The 20,648-nt window shown below is 52.7% G+C and overlaps 1 protein-coding gene across 1 annotated transcript in view; it reads left to right on the top strand.

The window, feature by feature from the left end:
• Positions 1-19,996, top strand: part of ANKRD33B (ankyrin repeat domain 33B) — a 77,217-nt gene extending 57,221 nt beyond the window's left edge. Inside the window, exons 3-4 of the mRNA XM_046000302.1 lie at positions 4,765-4,905; positions 12,972-19,996. Coding sequence (XP_045856258.1) covers positions 4,765-4,905; positions 12,972-13,804 — 974 coding nt within the window. The 3' untranslated portion in view covers positions 13,805-19,996. The remainder of the gene's footprint in view (positions 1-4,764; positions 4,906-12,971) is intronic.
• Positions 19,997-20,648: the final 652 nt, after the last annotated feature.

The following is a 20,648-nucleotide window of genomic DNA, read 5'->3' as shown; positions in this document are numbered from 1 at the left end:
TGTCCTTCCCTTCTTCAGGAGCCCTCAAAGTCGGCCATACCTCTCCATCCGCCTACCTGGCCTCCTGGGGCTGGTTGCGTGCCCACCACTGAGGAAGCCTTGGGCGCAGTGGGGAGAGAATCTGCACCCAGCTGCCCCCCCAGAATCATTGTCCTACCTTGTGTTCTTGTCGAGAGGCCCCACGTTAGATACCCCCTTTTTTTATTTTTAAAATTTCAAAAATTTTTAATGTTTTTGAGGATTTTATTTATTTGAGAGAGATAGAGAGAGTGAGCACAAGCAGGGGCGGGGTGCAGAGGCAGAGGGAGGGAGCAGGGACGCCCACGCCAGGCTTAATCCCAGGACCCTGGGATCGTGACCTGAGCCAAGGCTAGACCCTTACCCAACTGGCCACCCAGGCACCCCATAGATCCCCCTTTTTAAATAAACACTGTTGGTTTTAGAATAGTTAGACTCACAGAAGAACTGCAGAAAGAGTACAGAGAGTCATATGCCTGCACCCGCTGTCCCCTGTCATTGGATCTTATAGTAGCAGGATATGTTTGGCACAATGATGAACCAGGATCGATGCTCTGTTCTCATTCACTCAAGCCCATTCTTCCCCCAGACTTCCCCATCTTTCCTGTAATGCCGTTCTTCTGTTCCAGGATCCCATGGGGGCCTGTATTACATTTAGCTGTCACGTCAGGCTCCTCTCGGCTATGACGGTTTCTCACACTTTCCTTGTTTTTATGACCTTGACATGGTGGGGAGTACTGGCCAAGGAGTTGGTGGAATGTCCCTTAGTTTGGGGATTAGACTTGTGTCTGCTCATGATTAGACTAGAGTTACAAGTCAGAGGAGTGGGGAGGACCCCGGAAGAAAGTGACATTCTCGTCACATCTTATCAAGGGTACCATTAAACAAACAAAAACTGTAGTGACACTTGCTAAAGATGGAAAGGCCCACTTCAGGCCACTGGGATAGGCCGGGGGACCACCACAACGGGATTTTGCAACTGGGGAGAGATGTTGGCTCGACTTCGAATATGGCTCGGGCAAGTGGGAATGTATAGCCAAGGAGCCAGGTGGGGTCAGCGGGTGGAAAATGACTCGAGGGTAAGGAAAGTTGTGGCTACACTGAGCTAATGGGGTTCTTGCTGAAGGCAGGCCAGGGTGACCCGTCAGCGCCCCCAGAGGTGTGGAGGATGGGGACCGTGATCAGATCTGGAGGGTGTGGCGCTGGCCAAACTGAGCAGGGTTCTCGCTAAAACTGGATTTTCCTGGAAGTTCACAGCGGGGCCTGGAAGATTCAGGAGGCCGGCTGCAGTCTGGTCAAGCAGAGTCTTTGTATGTAGAGCCATCGACGTGACTCGTCACCGCTGGTGTTCACTGGGTCACCTGGTTGAGGTCGTGTTTGTTGGGTGTCTCCACTGTCCCCCCGCCCTCCTGTCTATAGTGGGTCTTTGGAAGGAAGCCACCAGGCGCAGCCCACTAGTTACGGAGTGGGTTGTTGCACACCCGCTCCGTGAGAGTGCTATCTCCATGAATGATTCGGGATTTTTCTGTGAGGCACTTTCCTCACACCCTGTCCTCTGTAAGTTTCACCGCGGTGATGTTGATATTACCTCCCAGTTCCAGAAGTGGAAACAGACTCAGTGAAGTTGACTCACCTTCCCAGGGCTACCCAGATTTTTTTTAAAAAGATTTTATTTATTTATTTGAGAGAGAGCGAGTGAATGAGAGAGAGCACAAGCTGGGGGAGGGGTGGGAGGAGGGAGGAGCAGACTCCCCGCTGAGCAGGGAGCCCGATGGGGGACTCGATCCCGAGACTCTGGGATCATGACCTGAGCTGAAGGCAGATGCTTAACCGACTGAGCCATCCAGGTGCCCCAAGCTGCCCAGATTTTAAGTGACAAGCTGGGACTTGAACTTGGGTATTCTCACACTTGGCTCTTCTCGGTCCTAAGCTGTGTCTGTACGGGCCCTCAGTCACGCCACTGAAGCCAACTCATCCAGAATTCACTTCACTCCTGGGTCACTTTTGTTCTTCCCTTATGCAGGCTCATGGGGGGCGTTTTGGGGGGTCTCTGTGATGAGCCCACCCTTTGGAAGGCTTTGTCGGAGGACTTCAGGAACCAAATCCCATCCCAGAAGGTTGGATTGGGCTCAAGCTAGATTTTCAATGTGGTACGTGTTTTGGTTCTGTTATATGAGGAAGGCCGTGTGTTAGCCTGTCTGTCTGTCTGTCTGTCTACCTGTTTTATTTCCCTATCATCTATCTGTCTATCTGCCTTACTAAAGAAAAGGAGCTCCCCTTGGTTAGATGTCATGGTTTTGAAGACGTGTTCAAAGAGAAACAGCGGCAAATTAAAAATGTTGGGTTTGGGGCCCCTGGTGGCTCAGTGGATTAAGCCTCTGCCTTCGACTCGGGTCATGTTCTCAGGGTCCTGGGATCGAGCCCCACATCGGGCTCTCCACTCAGCAGGGAGCCTGCTTCCTCCTCTCTCTCTGCCTGCCTCTCTGCCTACTTGTGATCTCTCTCTGTGTCAAATTAACAAATAAAACCTTTAAAAGAAATGTTGGGTTTGAGCAAAAGTCGATTCAAATCAGGCAGCATCGCATCTAGCCGATAGAAAGCCCCCCCGCCCCCCAGGAGTTGTACAGAGTAAGAGGAGGAAGGGGAAGGGGAAGGCGGGAGGAAGAGAGGGAGGAAGAACAAGGAGCTGTGCAGGGCAGAGAAGTGGGTTGGTCACTGCAAGGTCACTTTCCTTGAGGGGACGGCAGGGATCTGTCAGGGAGAGGATCACGAGCACTGACCGGCTCATTGCTGATGGATGGGCTGAAGACTCTGCCTCTGGGGGGACCAAAACTATAAATAAGTCTCGGTTTGGTTCCTGGGGGCTTAGCCTAAGCGACTCCATTTTGGACCCGTTGTCCTGTTTTTAACAGAAGAGAGGTTACTCCCTCGATGTCCTTGGAAGCATCTTGTCCACCCTGATTTCATTGCATGAGGCCACCTGTGTGACAGGTGTCCACTCTCCTGAGAAAGCCGGTGGGGAGGCGGGACGGATTTTGTGGGCCACTGAAAGCTCATGCCTGTAGTCAGCGAGGCGGCCACGTGGTGGTTTCTCTGACTCAGCGTCAGCAGCAGAACAGTTCTGTGTAATGGGCTGTTTGCGGTGTGGCTTTTCAGTTTTCTCTCTCCCCGCCTGTTCTAAGTGTTGGGCTTCAGCGGTGCGGAGGACGTCCTGCTGCAAATTACGACGGACTCGCTTTCACATTTGAAAAGAAATGGCTCCGAATTGCAGTTCGTTTTGCTCTAAATCTGACAGGTGCTGCAGAGCATTTAGCTGGGTGACGAGCCTAACTGCGATCAAAGGACCCCCCCCTGCCCTCCCCCACAGCAGGCAGCTGGCATCTTCCCCACCCTGGCAGCTTGGATGACGGAGGAGGGCCCAGTGAGTGCCCGAGTCAGCGCCAGCTGCTGGTGGGAACGTCCGAGTCCCGTCCTGGAGGGTCACACCCATGGGTGTGGCTTGTGTCGGGAGAGGTCCTGATAGTCAGGGTTTCGCGCTTGGAAGGCTTCATGGTTCACCTTTTAATTTTTTTTTTAAGATTTTATTTATTTATTTGACAGACAGAGATCACAAGTAGGCAGAGAGGCAGGCAGAGAGAGAGGAGGAAGCAGGCTCCCCACGGAGCAGAGAGCCCCATGCGGGACTTGATCCCAGGACCCTGGGATCATGACCTGAGCTGAAGGCAGAGGCTTTAACCCACTGAGCCAACCAGGCGCCCCCACCTTTTAATTTTTACCGCGAGTTCAGGAGACGGGCTGAGGTTCATGGTAAGCAGATGACAGTTCTAGAAGGGTCCGCGCCCCGATTTTGGTTCAGTCCCCCGCGGAAGGGGCCTCATGGCTCTGGCATCAGGATGGCCGGGAGGCCTCCGGGGGCGGGGGGCGGTGAAGCTCATTTCCCGACAGAGAGCACTGTCTGTGAGTGTCCGTGAGGCCCCAGCCTGCAGCTGACTGGGGGGTTCCCCAGGAACACGTGTGCCCTGGGAGGAGCGGGGTGGGGAGCATTTCAGAGGGCTGGATCCCCAGCGTGTGAGGAAGGAGACTGGGCACCCAGCCCCTCCCCAGTGCGGACTGCTCTCACTCGCCAGGACCTGGTACCTGAGGCCAGCAGGGCCAGGGTGGGGAGGCAGCTCAGAGAAGGGCAGGGCCCGGTGGGTCGGGGTAGCAACATCCCCCACGTTCCTGCCTCCTGCCTGCGCGTGCATGTGTGTGACAGAGACAGACAGACAGACGCATCGGAGTGGTAACAGCGGATGACAGCATGAATTCGCCTATCCCGTGCGGTGATGACGACCTTCTCCGAGGGAGCGCTGAGAAATGGCTCCGAGGTTCCTGTTCAGTCGGGCATCTGCTCGCCCTGGTACCTCCCGCTGGGAGCTGACCGCCGACAGCCTCCAGGACCTTTCGGTCCCCTGATCAGCCGGTGTCCCTGCAGGCTCGCTCCGCTCCCGCCTGCGTCCCCACCCTCCGCTGGCTCCCCACGGTCCCTCCTTACCAGTCAGAAGGACAGCTGAGCTCCCTGGTGCCCTGCGGGGGAGGGGGGGCAGAGAACGGGAACGAACCGGCGTTGCGCTGTGTCTTGCCGTTTCCCGGCGCCGTGAGAATTACTTCCTGCGGCTGAGGGGGTGGCCTGGTCCCGGAGGTCCACGCACGGCACCCCCCCCCCCCCCGGACTGTGGCAGTAAACGTTTGTGACTCTCTTCGCAGGGCACGCCACTGTCACCAACTACTTGCTGAACTATTTTCCTGGCCTCGATCTTGAGAGGAGGAACGCGTTCGGGTTCACGGCCCTGATGAAAGCCGCCATGCAGGGCCGGACGGAGTGCATCCGAGCCCTGATGCTAGCAGGTCTGTGCCCGCCCACCCTGGGGAGGGGGCGTCCCGGGGGTCTCGGGAAATGCCGATCTTGCTCCCTTGGAGATCGTGGACTGGGATGAATCACTTCCGTGGGGACGAAGCCTAGTGGGTGCGACAGAGAATCGTGTCTTTGACGGGTGTGGCTGTACCCAGCGGAGGGAAAGGGCGGGAAGGAGAGCACACCCGTGGGAGGGAGGTCCCAGTGCTGGTCGCTCTGTCGGAAACCCCCTTTGCTCCCTGATCAGCCCTACCCTCAGCCCTAGCTTCCTCCTGCCCGTGTTTGCCCTTGGAAACGTGTATTCAGGCCTCGGCTCCCAGTGCAGGCTCTCCCGCTGACGGTGGGCCCAGTAGCCATCCCACATCCCCACTTGTGGGTGGTTGGAGTCACATGCTGAGGTGTGTGACGTGTCGGGGACATGTCACCGAGCGGAAAGTTCTTAGGTGGCAGCTTTGGGTCAGCGGGCACCCCCGCCTTGCGCTTTGAGACCTGGTCGTCCCAGAGGGAGTGCTTCCTTCTCCGAGCCCCCCGCCCCCTATCTGTGCCCTGGAAGTCCTGACTTCCCTCCCACCCCCCAGGATGAGGTGTGACCCTGCTTTAGACGACTTGCTGCTGCTTTTTTTTTTTTTAGAGGAAACTCTTATTTGGGACGAATTTAGATGTATGGAAAGCGACAGAAATAGCAGAGTCCCGCACGGCCCTCCGTCGTCGCTGTTTCCAAACTCCGGGCTTTACTCGGATTGCGCCCATGTGGCTATCGCTGTCCCCCTTTCTGTGCCGGGATCCCATCCAGGCTCCCACATGGAATTGTCCTGTATCCGCCGTGTCCTGTGGCCGGGGACAGTGGCTCCGTCTCCCCTCATCGCTCCTGACCTGATGGTCTCCATACTGGCTCGTATCTGGTGTGCCCCGCCTGTCTGGCATTTTCCTGGTGATCACAGTGGGGTTGTAGGATCTCCAGCTTGCTTGGCTTTCTTTTCTCCCACGTCCGTCTAAGTGCTTTAGGAAGTGACGACAGGCTTCAAAGAAGAAAACTTGCACGGAAATTTAAAAAAAAAAAAGCGTAATTAGATTTAATCCCATTGATGGTGCTTTTGACTCTGACAGTTTTCATTTTTTAAAGGCAAGATAATGGTTTCCGCCAAGTTGAGGCCTTGCCTGTCCTATAGCAACAAGAGGTGGTTCTTCCTAACTAAATGGTGTTCATGATGGTTTTGTGTTTGGGGGAAGCTTCGTCTGCATTTACTACTTCGGAGCTAGTTATAATTGAGTTATATGATTGTATATGTATATTATATTTATTATATTGATTATAACGATGATTGATCAAATGATTGATTTTTTTTAATGTTTTAGGTTTTTATTTAAATTCCACTTAGTTAACATGTAGTGTAGTATTAGTCCCAGGAGTGGAACGTAGTGATTTCAAACTTACATACGACAGCCAGTGCTCGTCACACCGAGTGCCCTCCTGAATGCCCCTCCCCCATCTAGCCCATTCCCCCCCCCACCTCCCTCCAGCAGCCTCAGTGTGTTCTCTATGGTTAAGACTCTCTCTTACAGTTTACCTTCCTCTCAGATACTTTCTTTTCCTAGTAATTTCCTTTTTTTTTTTAGGTTTTATTTATTTATTTGAGAGAGAGAGTGAGCAGAAGAGAGAGAGCACAAGTGTAGGGGCGGGGGAAAGGGGAGGGGCACAGGGAGAAGCAGGAAGCAGACTCCCCACTGAGCAAGGAGCCCCACGCGGGACTTGATCCCAGGACCCAGGATCATGACCTGAGCTGAAGGCAGAGGCTTAATGACTGAGCCGCCCAGGTGCCCTTGGTTTTTAACCAAGAACTTATGGTGTCAATCATATCACTGCATTTTTCCTGATGAGTTCATGTGAACTTTGGACAAACCCTTTTGTTTGTAGGTCAGTTGCCTTCCCATGACTGGAAACTGCTCGGGTTTTGCTGTCACTCTGCTGCTCTCCCGGGTCGGGTGGAGGTTCGGGCGTCTGCTGAGCGCTGACGGGTTGGAGGTTCGGGCGTCTGCTGCTCTCCCGGGTCGGGTGGAGGTTTGGGCGTCTGCTGAGTGCTGACGGGACCGCAGAAGCACACTTGGGGTCTTGGGGCCCGCGTCAGGGCGGTGCGCCTACTGCCAGCCTTGTGTTCTTCCCCCTCGGTCATGGATAATGAATTTGGCCTTGGGTTTTATGTACTGCTCTCCCTCTCCTGTTCCCTCCCCCTGAGCCCCGCCCTGCCGCATCAAAATCTAGAACAATCCACAGGCATGCAGACCCTGGTGCAGCATCCTTGAACTGTTCGTTGTCAGAGCAGAATGGTCAGGAAGATGAACTTGGAAGCCAGGAGCGCCGGTTTCGGGGTCCAGCCCCTCTCATCTATCCGCTCTGTACCGGGGCCAGTCTCCCAACGCCAGGGGCCTCCGTTTCCCCTTCTGGGAAGTGAGGCAGGTGCCGGTGGCTGCGGCGGGAGGGCTTGATGGGGACGGAAGACCCCCCCCTTCACAGCACTGGGGCGCACGCAGGCCTTCGGTCTGCGCCGGTTGTCATTATTGTTTCCGGGGGATTTGTGCGCTAATTATTTGTTCCATGACTGAAAAGCAGTGGTATGGTTCTTCCCCTGGGTGGGCAGCCTCAGGATAGCACACTTAAACTTTCCTGCTGAGGGCGAGACGCTTATTGCTCGGGGTTTCTGAGCGTCGGCACTGTTGACATCTGTCTGGTCCTGGGGACTTCTTGGCAGTGGGGGGCTGTCCTGGGAATTGCAGAATGCTCGGCAGCCCTGGTCGTGACAACCAAACATGTCTCCAGACGCTGCCAAGTGCCCCTTGGGGTGGGAGTGGGGACGAAGTCCTCTCCCGTTGAGAACCACCGATGTGACGAATTGGGAAAGGATAGAAAACCTGAAAGGAGCATCATTTCCCTCTTACAAGCATTTCCTCTTTCCAGTTTTGTCTATATTCCTCTTAAAGTAAAAATCTTCTTGGGGAGTTTTTGAGTGGCCCTCTAAGATTGTGGTGGTTTAACTTCTAAAGATTTAAATTTCCTGCTCTTACTAAGGTGGCCGACGCTTCCTTTCCCCAGGAAAACACAGGACGTTTTTCTTTTACAGTAGATGTGCATGTATGTTTTATTTTTAAAATTTTTTTAAAGATTTATTTATTTATTTGACAGAGAGAGATCACAAGCAGGCAGAGAGGCAGGCAGAGAGAGAGAGAGAGAGAGAGAGAGAGAGAGAGGAGAAAGCAGGCTCCTTGCTGAGCAGAGAGTCTGATGCCGGGCTTGATTCCAGGACCCTGGGACCATGACCGAAGCCAAAGGCAGAGGCTTTAACCCACTGAGCCACCCAGGTGCCCTGCATGTATGTTTTAAAGAAAAAACAGAAACCTGTGTGATCGAAGTCCCTCCTGGCTTGGGTGGACAGACAGCATGAAGGATCCTTGTTGGGATATTAAAAAATTGGCACAAGTATTTTTAAGTCTTGTTATTTACCTTTAATATGTCAGCATTTAGAAAAACAGAAACCTTTAAAGATACGAATGCCAGAGTATTTCTTTGGGTTGACATTTCAACAGAATGTGCGTTTGTGTGCGGCTGGGGAGGGTTCCATGAGAGCCGATCACAGAAGGGCACCCTGTGGTCATTCCAGAAGCAGAAGGCACAAGCAGGATTGTGTGTGAGTGGTCAGGGTAGAGGGCGTAGCCCATCCTTGTGTTTTCAAGTGCAAGCATCACTCTGTACTTGGGAGTATTTCTGTCCCTCAGCTGGATTTCCAAGTTGCAACTTCATTATGTTCGGTAAGACTCGTTTCCGTTGAGAAATGATGGATGATTGAATTGGGCGTCCCCTCAACTGTTTGGATTTTCCAGTCGGTCGTAACATCCAGACACGTGTCGTCATCTCATCTTACCTTGTCAGGCAGAACGAAATAACGTCAGAATGATCAAAACGTTAGATTTTCCTAAAACTGTAACCAGGTTCTGAAAAGCTGATGTATGGGCTCTTTGGTTTTTGGTTTCCCGAGGAATAATGTCAGCCCCGCTGATAAGCATCGCAAGTGGGGCTGCGGGTTCTTGTGAATTCCGTGGAATACTTAATCCCCGAGTGACAGGTCTATTTAAATAAGTGGTTCTGAGAAGGCATAACAAGGCTGTGGTTTTCTGTGAAGGGAAGCAGAGCTCAGTGGAGGTTGGCTGGCGCTAGACTCGCTTAGGGAACCGGCTTTTATCCCTGAAGGGTGTGACTGCCGCGGCGTTTGGGAAGCAGACACGGGCAGACAAGATGCTCGCCTCTGCCCGTCATTCCGGGCAACAAGGCAGCCCTCCAGGAGGTGTCGCGGCTTCTTTAACGAGGGAGAGGCAGCCCCGTTGCCGGCCCCACGGTCGTGCCAGTCCCGACTATGTGCTTCCGGAAAGCCAGGTGATTTGATATCACTGCAGAGGTTTCTTTCTGTTGATCAGGAAAACATGGATTTCCTGTGACCTGAGAATTGGCCGAGTTGGGGTAGTCTCCAGTGATCATGTGGCGGAAAGGCTAAGAGTCAGGTGTTCCGTGTTCCCGAGGCTTAGCTTGGACATTTTGCTGGCCCGAAAGCAAACCTTGACACGAGGGCGTGGGGGCAGGTAGTTTTTCTGGAAGGTGAGCCAGGAAGCCACGTGAAAGAGAGGGAAGGGGTCCCTCGGGCAGCCGGGGGTCGGCCCTGCTGACACCCTCCACAAGACCAAGTACAGGGTATCTTGGAAATGCCTTTGGGGGTGGGGCAGGCTGGAAGCGCTTGTTCTGTCCTTCCCGCCCTCCAGATCGGGTCTCTTTCCTGAGACCCTGTGTCCTGATTCATTTCCTCAATTATGCCCCAAGTCCCCAAGACACAGGCCGGGCTGGCACAGGAGGAGACCGCAGGGACTGGTCCACAGGGGTCCCGTGTGACCAGAAAGGCCTCTTGGTGGAAGGGGGCCAGAGCTGGGCTTCGAAGGGTAGAGAACATGGGGGGCTGGCAGAGAAACAGGAAAGGAAAGGACGCAGCCCGGGCTCTGCCTGCCTACTGCTGGTCCCACCACCCAGCCGCAACTCTCAGGGGGACACCTCTGAGCGGGAATGACAGAAGGCAGCTTGTTTTTCTTTAGCACCTTTGGAAAGCTTTCTGCTTCCCATCGCAGACGTCCTGACTTGACAGTGGCTGAAAGAAAACAAGCCTGTTTTTCTCACCTCACCAGAAGCCTTGCGGTGGGCAGTCACGGAGCTGCCCTGAACTCCGTGAGGACATCCCAGAACTACGTTCCTTTTTCTGTCCACCCAGCTGGTCAGAATGGGCCCCCTGCAGCTTGGTCACTGGAACTCCAGGCTTCAGACAGGAAGCAGCACCACCAACCGCCTGGTCGCTTTTATCAGGGTTCAAAAGCCTTTTCTTTGGGGCTCACGGACCAGCTGTAAGGGAGGCGAAGGGAGTGGGGAAAGGGATTGCGGTTACGGGGTTAGATCGGTAATTCTCAGCTGGGGGCGTGTGTTGCCCCCCGCCCCCCCACGAACATTTGGCAATGTCTAGGGACATTCTGGCCTGTCACAACTGTGGAATCCCACTGGCATCTACCGGGTAGGCACAGGGGCTGCCGTCAGAAGTCTTACCAAGGCACAGGAGAGCCCCCACATCACAGAACGATATGGCCCCAAACATCAGTAGTCTCGGGGTGGCAAAACCGCGGTTTATAGCAGTCATGATGCGTCACCTAGAACTGAGTATGTTGCGGCCTTGAGGAAAACAGAGGACTTTGTGTGGACAGCTCACAGCATTCAGCGTGGCGGCAGACGGATCCCTGGGCAGGACCCCAAGTTTTGTTCTGTGTGGCCGGAGCTCTGGGCAGAACAGCCTTGGGTCGGGGGTGAGGAGGCCCACAGTCCACGGGCAGGAGATGCATACGCTGGCCTGTCACAGATCTCCGTGTTCTCCAAAAGGTTTCTGTATTGAGTGTCGATCACGGGTGCTGGTCTTCCCTGATTTAATCATGGCGTCCAGTCCAGGCCGTTAGTGGGTCCCCAGATTACAGCATGACTCACGTCCTGGGCCGCACCCCCGTCAGCCTGGCCTTGTTCTTCAGAATGTGTGTGGTTTCCAGGATCCTCTGGAAAAGGCCCGAGGAGGAAACAGGACACGTGCTACCCTTTGGATAGCTGTTCCTTTGGTTTTCCATTAGCTTTTGAGAAATGGCTCTCTGCAGCCGTGTTCATTAAGATTTTAATTTTGCAGTTTGTACCTTTTTGAGTGACATGCAATTAATTAAGGTTTAATGTGTCATCTATTTTTTGCGGTGACATTTTTACTGCCCCCTTTTCATTTTTGTCAGTTTATAAATTGTACTCTGGCTAATGAGTTCCATCCCGATTTCCAGTTCCAAATAATTACCACTCTTTTAATATGCCTATTTTTTCAACGTGCCCCAGAGTGACGAGCATTATGAGGCGATCTCAGGTGGGCTGGGCCTGCCCGGGCCGGGCGACGGTGGGGGGCACTGGGGGGGTGCAGGGGCAGGGAGGCTGGGGAGCCCTCCTCACCTCCATTGAGCACACACTGAGCCGAAGCCGCGTGTCAGACACCTGGGTCTGCGTGGGATATAAATGCTGAAGCTTCTGCCAGTCCTGGTCCCCGGGGAGCTCACAGACTAGATAATTGCCCTACTTCTTTCTCCACATTGCTTTGCCCGGGAAAGTATGACTAATGGGACCTGAAATCCTGAATGATTTTTAACTGTGTATGGGGCTAAGATTGGACCAAGATTAATTGAACAGCAATTCCTTATTAATTTCTCTTACAGTACCACACTGAAATTTATGAACATTTCATCAAGTTGAGTTGAAGTTTAAATTTGCAGTATTAGGAGGGGGTGGTGTGTGGTGTGAGGGAGATTTATTAAGGAAGTGACTAGTGTAAGGAGGACCGAGGGTGTAGGAAGCAGGGTTCTCTAGAGACACAGAACCAATAAGAAATATACATTTAAGAGATTTATTTTAAAGAATGGGCTCACGTGATTTTGGCGGTTGGAGAGCCCAAAATTAGCGGGAGTAGGCCATTAGGCTGGAAACTTGGACAGGAGTTAATGCTGCAGTCTTGAGGCTGAATTCTTTTTTCTCCCCAAATCTTTAACTTTTGGTATGAAGGCCTTCAACTGATTGGATGAGGCCCACCCACGTTATTGAAGGTAATTTCCCTGACTCGGTCCACTGATTGTGGATGCTGACTACACCTAGATGGGTGTTTAAATCCCTGGGTACTATAGTATGGCCACATTGACACAGACAGCTAACTGTCCAAGAGGAAGCGGTCTTCCCTGCAGGATAGCGGGAAGTGTGCAGGGCTGAGAACTTCTGTTACCAGCTTTGAGGCCTCAGGTAGGTCCCTTGGGCCGTGTGACTACCATCCCTCAGTGCACACCTCCTACCAGCCAGGATGAGTTGTGTCGAGGAAACAAAAACGAGGAAAAAGTGTGCTCTGCCCTGGAGAATCCCACGGTCTGGTAAAGGATAGACTGCGGACCTACTAACTAACCACCGAGTACAAGAAGTGAAGGGACCACACATTTCTTGCAAAATAGGGACCCTCACCTTCCTCCCATGAGATCTATGAGGAAAATGCGAGATGATAAGTAAAGGGGACGCCAAATGCTTTGCAAGTGATCATTCCCTTTAGTATTCTAGAACATTCTGGTAGCACCACTGAAGTCTTCATGAGGCACCTTTGCTGTTGAGTCATCTCTCCATTGCTGGGAAGCCATGAAATCTTATTTCTTTAAAAATTCCAGGATGTAGGGACTGTGTTCGGGCAGTTTTGTTTAGGAAAGGTAAGCCCTTCAACAGAGCATTTCAGTGGTTTGTGTAGTAATGATAGTGCAGGCAAGTAGTTCCCGGTCAGACGCTCATTCGTCCATGGGGCACAGCCTCAGGTCGTCTGGCACTAGGTTTCGGAAGTTTTACCTTTGATCCATTTCCCTCTTCCGTTTCCTGCCATTGGCCAGGAAAGTTCTTGTCGCCTTCGCCCATGACTGTGTGTGTTTGCATTTTTTTCAGGGGCAGACGTCCATGCCAGGGACCCCCGCCGTGGGATGTCACCCCAGGAGTGGGCCGCTTACACGGGCCGGTTGGAGGCCGTCCGCCTCATCCAGAGGCTGATGGAGCGACCCTGCCCGGAGCAGTTTGGGGAAAAGTACAGACCGGAGCTGCCGCTGCCCCCGGAGGCCACTCTGAAGCCCACGGGCTCCAAAAACTGCTTGCAGAGGCTCACGGAGCTTGTGCGGTCCGCTCTGACCTCCCGCTCACGCCAGGGCCTGCAGGATGGGGGCGTCCTGGACCACATGGTCAGGATGACCACGAGCCTGTACAGCCCCGCCGTGGCCATCGTCTGCCAGACTGTGTGCCCCGAGAGCCCCCCCTGTGTGGGGAAAAGGCGGCTGGCGGTGCAGGAGATCCTCGAGGCTCGCGGGAGCCGGGCCGTGCACGCCCGGGAGAGTGACAAGATAGAGGGCTCCGAGCAGCCGTTCAGGACCTCGCAGGCTGCGGGGGTCTCCAGAGAGGGGGCCCCGCAGGCCAGTCTCCCAGCCCCGCAGCTGCCAGGGGCCCCGCGGAGGGCCAGCCTCCTGCCCCTGCAGCTGCTGAGAAGGAGCAGCGTGCGGCCCGGCGTGGTCATCCCCCGCGTGCGCATCAGCAAGGCGCCCGCGCCCACCTTCCAGCCCGAGCGCGCCTCCGCCAAGGGCAGCACCAAGGACAGCGCCCACCTGCAGCTCCCCAAGTGGCGCTACAAGGAGGCCAAGGAGGAAAAGCGGAAGGCGGAGGAGGCCGAGAAGCAGCGGGCGGCCGCGGCGCAGAAGGAGAAGCGGGCGCCCTCCTGGAGGAAAAGGACGTGAGGGCCCAAGCCTGTGAGGTGGGGGAGGAGGCAGCGTGGCTCCGCTCTCGGAGAAGGATGCGGACTCGCCGCCCTCCTGCCCTCACCCCTCCCGAAGCGCGGCTCCTCCCTGCATGTCCCCAGCCGGGGCCGGAGCGCGCTCTGTGTTTGTTCAGGCTGCACCGTTGAGTGATGGGGCAGGGCACCAGTCGATTAGCCTAAAACCAGTTCCCCAAGACATCAGTACACCTGGCCGGCAACTCTGCCCCAGAGCCTACCTTTTGAACCTCGCTTGAAAAATTTAGAAGATCAGTTTATCACATGGTCTGAATAATTTTGTATTTTTTAATTACGATCAAATTTGCAGCATTTTACTGGTGTTGGGCTGTTTGTATTTAAGACGGTTTTAATACATTTACCGGAAGACCCTTTGTTTAGCATACTGTTTCTGGCAATAATTATTTGTGATATCTCTGTGATTTCATATGGAATTCGTGGAAGTCTCCCCTTTCTTCTGTTTGTCTTTCCTTCTCATTGTAGGCATGCATGAGCTTTATATGTTCTTACTGATTTGATGAAGTGATTCTGAACATTTGTTTCTATCTGATGGAGGCTTTTCCTTTTCCAGCAAAATGATGACATGAGACAGGAGAGTTAGATGTCCTGGTATCTTATTTTATAGCACTCTTACTTAGACGGTAATAATAACGAAGAAAAACCTGTTGTCAAAGTATGAAACCATGCACAGAGAAGCATGTGCTTATTGCTAGAACTAAGTATCTTAAGCAAGGGACTTTAGATAAGCTGGATGCAAAGCCTTTAACATATTCAAAAATAGATACAAGCGAATCTGTTATTTAATAACAGGGGCAAATGTAATCAGTTTTTGCCAGAAGTACAAAATTAAGTCCTCTGTGCTTTCAGATAAATTGAATTCAGATATAAATATAAAAAAAGATGCAAAAGAATAAGGCCCCAGAGTGATACAATCTGTTGGAAAGGGGGAGGGGCCAGAGGAACAGGAATATTAAGCAAACTTGTTTTAGGCAAATTCTCCTGGAGTGGGCTGGATGGCTCCCTCTTCCAGCCTCAATTCCAAAGAGTCCCTGGTGTGGAATTACTTTTATTTTTCCTTTGATGACTGTCTGTGATGTTCAGTTTCTCCTCATGCAGACTTTGTAGAATTTCCAAGATGCGGGTACCTGGGCAGAGCACGTATGGGATTTGCCCTGGGCCCTGAGCTCTCCGTGCGAGTTTCTGTCCATACTTTTTTTTTTATCTCCAAAGCACTGAGAAATTCTAATGAATCTCTGGCGGTCTGGGTTGTAGAGTGTCGGTCACAAATGCACTACTGAGCACTTTATTTAGAGATTATCCTACACGGGAACCATAGATTTCAAAGCGTAGAGACCGATTGGGAAGCTGTTTCTTACAAGCCTGGATTTGCATGTCAGATCGTGCTCCTAGGCTGGGCTGGGACTTGAGCACCCATCTCGTGATGTGGGCAGGGATGGCGCTAGCCTCTCCCTAGTCCCTCCCAGTTGTCACGGAGAGACATTGAGCTTATCTGGGGTCTCACACTTATCTCTCAAGATACCTCAATTAACGGGCTGTTGGGCAGCCCCAGCCTGATGGTCAAGGGTGATGATAATGCAGCTCTCAAGGTCAGATTTAAGTGAGCTCCTTCCTCTTTCCAGAATGGCATAGAGGTCTGGACCTGCTTGTAGCAACCGATACTGGGTGGCTGCAGGTCATCCTAGTGACCAAGAAGAGTTGGGATTGGCCAAGTCCCCTTGGATGAGATGAGGGCTGTCCCCGAGGGGAAGAGAAACGCACCTAGTCTCCCCAACAGTCTGGTCCCGCATCCGTTGACATCATTGTCTGGTTCATGTATTTTCACTGCTTTGAATGGCTGGCTGCATTTTCTCACTAAGGGGGTCACCGTTTGCCGCCTCGCTTCCCGTGGTGGTCGGGGGCAGGGGCAGTGATGGGCGGTCACCTCCTCCTTCTTTCCGCATGTCCACTCAGCTCTGTCGCCACGTTGGTTCCCTGCCTTCCCCCTTGCCTGCTCTCTTCCTTGCTTGCCTCTTCTGCCTGTTTTCTTCCGCAGCTTTGGCCAACAGCTCTGACCCTCCCTGGCCCCACCACTCTGAGGTCTAAGAAAGGGCAGAAAAGCAAGGCGATCATGAGAGGCAGTTCGGTGTCCCTGCTGAATTGCAGAAAGACCTCCACTGACCCAGTGAACGAGGGACAGGTTTCACCAGCTTCTGTGTGGATGGTCTTAGAATTTCGGCACAGCTCTCACTCAAGCCTTCCCCCGCTCCCCTTAAGATAGGTTTATTTATTTATTTATTTTGAGAGCGAGAAGAGGAGGGACAGGGGGGGAGACTCTCTCACGCAGACTCCCTGCTGCTGAGCCAGGAGTCCGACGGTGGGGCTCCATCCCACAACCCATGAGACCACGACCCGAGCCGAAACCAAGAATCGGATGCTCAACCGACTGAGCCAGCCCCCCGCGCCCCCGCCCTTGTTGCCCATCTGAGGGAGGCAGACTGAGTTTGCTTTCCTGACAGAGGAAGCACCGCTCTGCTGTCCCCGAGGGAGCGGGGGGACCCGGGGTCTGCTTGCCCCCTGGTGTTTATCACCTGTAAATAGTGAATCTCAAGTTGACAGGTACCTTCTCAGGGATTTATATATAAATGTAGCTAGAGGAAAAGATGAAGTATGTTTTAATACTTTCGAGTGAATTATGATTACACTAGACGGCAGAAATAGTTCCAGGATGATGTCAATGCTGCTGTCTTCCAGGGAGATGTCCGCCATCTCCCTCAGTTGGGATTTCCTGGTTCCTGGAGACGCGGGACTTTGGCAGCTGGGACAGTTCTGGGGTGGACGGGAGGTCACCTCAGCCCCTCTCAGTTACCTCTTGTGGGTGCGAACCCTTGTATTTAAGACAGATTCTGCCGGTATGTTCAGTGGTGGTGGCTGGGTTAACACAGATGGCCAGCCTCCCATTTTACCTCTAGAACTGGCCCCTCCCCCTCTGCCACCAGGGTGGGTGGGGTGACAGTGGCAGGTTCTTGTCCTGACTTAAGGGACTCCAGTGCTCCGGGGTCAGCCTGGCCACTGGGCTCCCCGTTGGGCAGGAGGAGGGAATTGCTGGGAGAGCTTCGTCTGGGATGACCTCAGCGTTCACAGCATAAACTCGCCGTGTCTTCGGCTGCCTCGAGAAATAGCCCAGAACATCACGGACCTTCCTTCCTGTCTCCGAGGCCCCTCCCGGCAGGCTCCGGGCCACACTGCGAACCTCAGCGACCGACGTGATGAGCGGGAGTCACAGCCCCTCGTCTCAGCTTCGAGCCCTCCCAGGACACCAGGCTCATTCCGGGGAGAGGGACGGAGAGATGGGTGCTGCAGCCGGAACACGGGGCACGCGGGTGCGGACCGCCTCTGCCCGCTTGCTCTCATGCGGTAGGGGGCGAGCAGGTCTCTGGCGGTCCAGCGTCTGAGTGGGAGCCAGACGGCTGTGCGTGAAGCAGAATCCCACGAGGTGGGGCCAGCCCTCAGTCCCGAAAGGGATGCAAAGCCTGTCATCCTTAGGGAGGAATCTGCAGTAGCAAGTCGTGAGGAAAGGGCCCACCGCCACCGAGAGTTCAGTAAAGGAGCCAAGAGGAAGAAGTGGACCTGGTTTGTCTCTTGCAGCCTCTGGCAAGAGTCCTGCCAGCCCCCCTCGTCCCGGTGACAAAGCTGGAGAACAGACCGTCGTCTCCTTTCTCCGTTTGCGCTGCGCCAGGAGTCCAGGCCTGATGCAAGTCCGCTGTTCTCTTTCCCTGGGTGCACCTGCTGAGCCCTGCTCGCCCCTTTCCTGGTCTCGTGCCACACACGGCCCCCCCCCCCCCCTCCCTGGGCTCTGGACATCCATCATGAACCGTGTAAAGCTGCTGGTCACAAGCTTTTAAGTGATGACATTGTTCTCGGTACCCCAGTATTTGCTCGGGGCTCTTTATGGCCCATGAGGGGAACTGGAGGCTCTACCGGCTGTGGCCTTTACTCAGGCTGAGGCCCCTGGCTGTAGGGTCCTCGGTTCCCGGACCACCTTGCTGTAGAGGAGGGAAGGCCGAGGGTCCACCGCAGCAACTGGCACCGGGTGGATAATCCCAGTGGGAGGCTACTACCGGCAGAGAAGGTAGAACAGTTCTTCCTAAAAGGCTGATGGCTGCGTTCTCCGGTTCACACCTCTGTGCGTTTAAACTTGTCTGGGTGACTCTGGAGTCAGCTGTTCATTTCTGGGACCTTGAATTCACACGTTTCTTCATTAACATTTAAAAGAAGAGGCTAAAAAAATTCTTCTGGAGGTTGTTTTTTTTTGGGGGGGGGCAGAATTAAAAAAAAAAAACAACCAAAAACACAAACCCACCACTACCTGAACTGATTCCGCTAATTTCCGAGTGACTCTGTTGAATGCCCGTGCTATGCACACAGTCTCCTCACTGTGAGCCAGTCTGATACAGGACTTCTGTGGCAGGCGCGGCCCCTGCAGGGCTCCGATGGCCCTCGGTCACCAGCCGTGCCAGAGTGGACAGTGCATGCTAAGGTGCGAGCGTGCCCACGCGCGCGGGAGTGCACACAGGTGAACTGGAGGGAGACCAGGCATTGTGCTCGCCAAGGTGGCCTCTGCTATGGCTCCCAGGGAGCATCAGAGGTGACCTGCTTCGGTGGACGGCTTGAGACTCACTGGAAACCCTTCATCCAAGGGACACACAACCCAACCAGTGTGTCACATCCTAGATCTTACTGCGAGGGAGTGTTGCCCAGACTCCTCCTGCAGGAGCTCCTTGGCCATGTCCAGTAGCAGATCTGGGACATCTCTTTGCCTTTGACATTCACCCTTTGCATTGAGAGGCGGAAGCCGGAAGCGGGGACGACTCTGCTTGTCCCCAAGCTTCACCAGCCATTCCGTGGTGGCCAGGGGGTGGGGACTGAGTTTCTTGAAATTTGGTGCCAGGTTAGCTGTAGAATCATCAACATCTTTCCCTGAGGAAGCACTAGGATCTTCCCAAGTCTGCCCAAGTATTAGGTAGTCTAACGAAAGCAGACACAGTTGGAGTTTTGAGAGAAATTGATTCATCCGCCTGTTACACCTTTGTCTTGTTTTAGAAGGAAATGTAGGCGAGAAACAAAAATGAAGCTGGACATTCCGGGGAGAGCAGTGACCTGTGTTGACCGGATGATAACGTTCTGAGGGACTACACTGAAATACTGTAATGCCAGTTTTTGAGCAGACATTCTAGAAGCTGGTTTGGAACTGTACAACTTTGGAAAACTGGATGCTAACTATATAAGGACCCCATAAGCCTTGGGAGCCTTGGGGACATCCTGAGGAATGGGAATGGGGTCCCCTGGTCAGATGAACAGAAACAGCTCTCCCTGGAATTCCCTTTGTTCAGATCATTGCCCCACCTGGCGTTTTCTAGAGCACCCGAGGATGGGTGTTTTTAATACTGGGAGGACTGGACAGACTTGAGCACGGGCTGTCTGATTGCAAGTTAGGCCATCTCGATATAGAGGCTGTTTCCTGAACGTGAGGCTTTTTTTCATGGTCGTTTCTGAAAATGGATGTTATAAAAACGTTGACTCTGGATAGAACTGTGCACATTTCATAGGTTTTTATTTTGAGGTGAATTTTATAAGCTATTTTCCTAGTTAGACCTCAGGGCTACTTTGGGACCTACAAATACACGTGACTCCCAGCAGCTTCAAATTCTCGCTATCCAAAAGGTTAATAATAATCTTTAAGTTAAATATGATACCTTATTCAGCAGAAAGAATGTGTCTGTCCCTTTTAACCTCCAACAAATTCTGTATCTCATATTTAAAAAGTATAGAAAAAATGATGTAAAAATATGGGGGGATTGTGGCTACAGGATTAAAAAAATCACTTGTGAAATAAACATTCTCATGGTACAATGGTGTGGTAGTGGAATGAACCAAAGTGTGTATAAATTAGAAAAGGAGACAATTAAATATGTCCATATTTTTATGTCAGTTGCTTTGCTTGAAATAGATGTGCACTTTCTTCTTACAATACACTACTTTTCGACGGTAAGATTTTAAACTAATGATTTATCCAGGAATATTTTCACTTATGTTAAAATAATCCCGTTGCTGTCCTCCTCTTCTGGGGGGGGCATCCATTTGTGTGTGTGTGTGTGTGTGTGTGTGTTTAGATTTTATTTGTGTATTTGACAGAGGGGGGATCACACGCAGGGGGAGCAGCAGGCAGAGGGAGAAGCAGACTCCCCCGCACTGTGGGGAGCCCTTTGTGGGACTTGATCCCAGGACCTTGAGATCATGACCTGAGCCTAAGGCAGATGCTTAACATACTTAGCCACCTAGGCAACTCTGTGTGTATTCTTTTTTTTTTTTTTAAAGATTTATTTATTTGACAGAGAGAAATCACAAGAGAGGCAGGCAGAGAGAGAGGAAGGGAAGCAGGCTCTCCGCTGAGCAGAGAGCCCGATGTGGGACTCGATCCCAGGACCCCGAGATCATGACCTGAGCTGAAGGCAGCGGCTTAACCCACTGAGCCACCCAGGCGCCCCTCTGTGTGTATTCTTTTACTGAAGTGATACAATGTAAATGTTGTTCTAGGGTTTCTTTATTGAAAACATGTCCTTGACAAGCTTATCAAAGAACTCTAAAATTAATTTTATTTTCTAGCTAAAAAAGTAATGCATACACTCAGAAAAAAGAAACCAAACACTGTGAAAAGGGTCTCAGATGAAACTGACCCTCCCCTTGGGCAGTCCCTCCGACCAATTATTTATGCATCCTTCTAGAAATAGTTTTTTTTTTTAAGATTTTAT

The sequence above is a fragment of the Meles meles genome, chromosome 3 (genome assembly GCF_922984935.1).
Source record: "Meles meles chromosome 3, mMelMel3.1 paternal haplotype, whole genome shotgun sequence".
Lineage (NCBI taxonomy): Eukaryota > Metazoa > Chordata > Mammalia > Carnivora > Mustelidae > Meles > Meles meles.
Note: the sequence above shows the minus strand (reverse complement) of the source record. Positions and strands in the feature narration are given on the sequence as shown.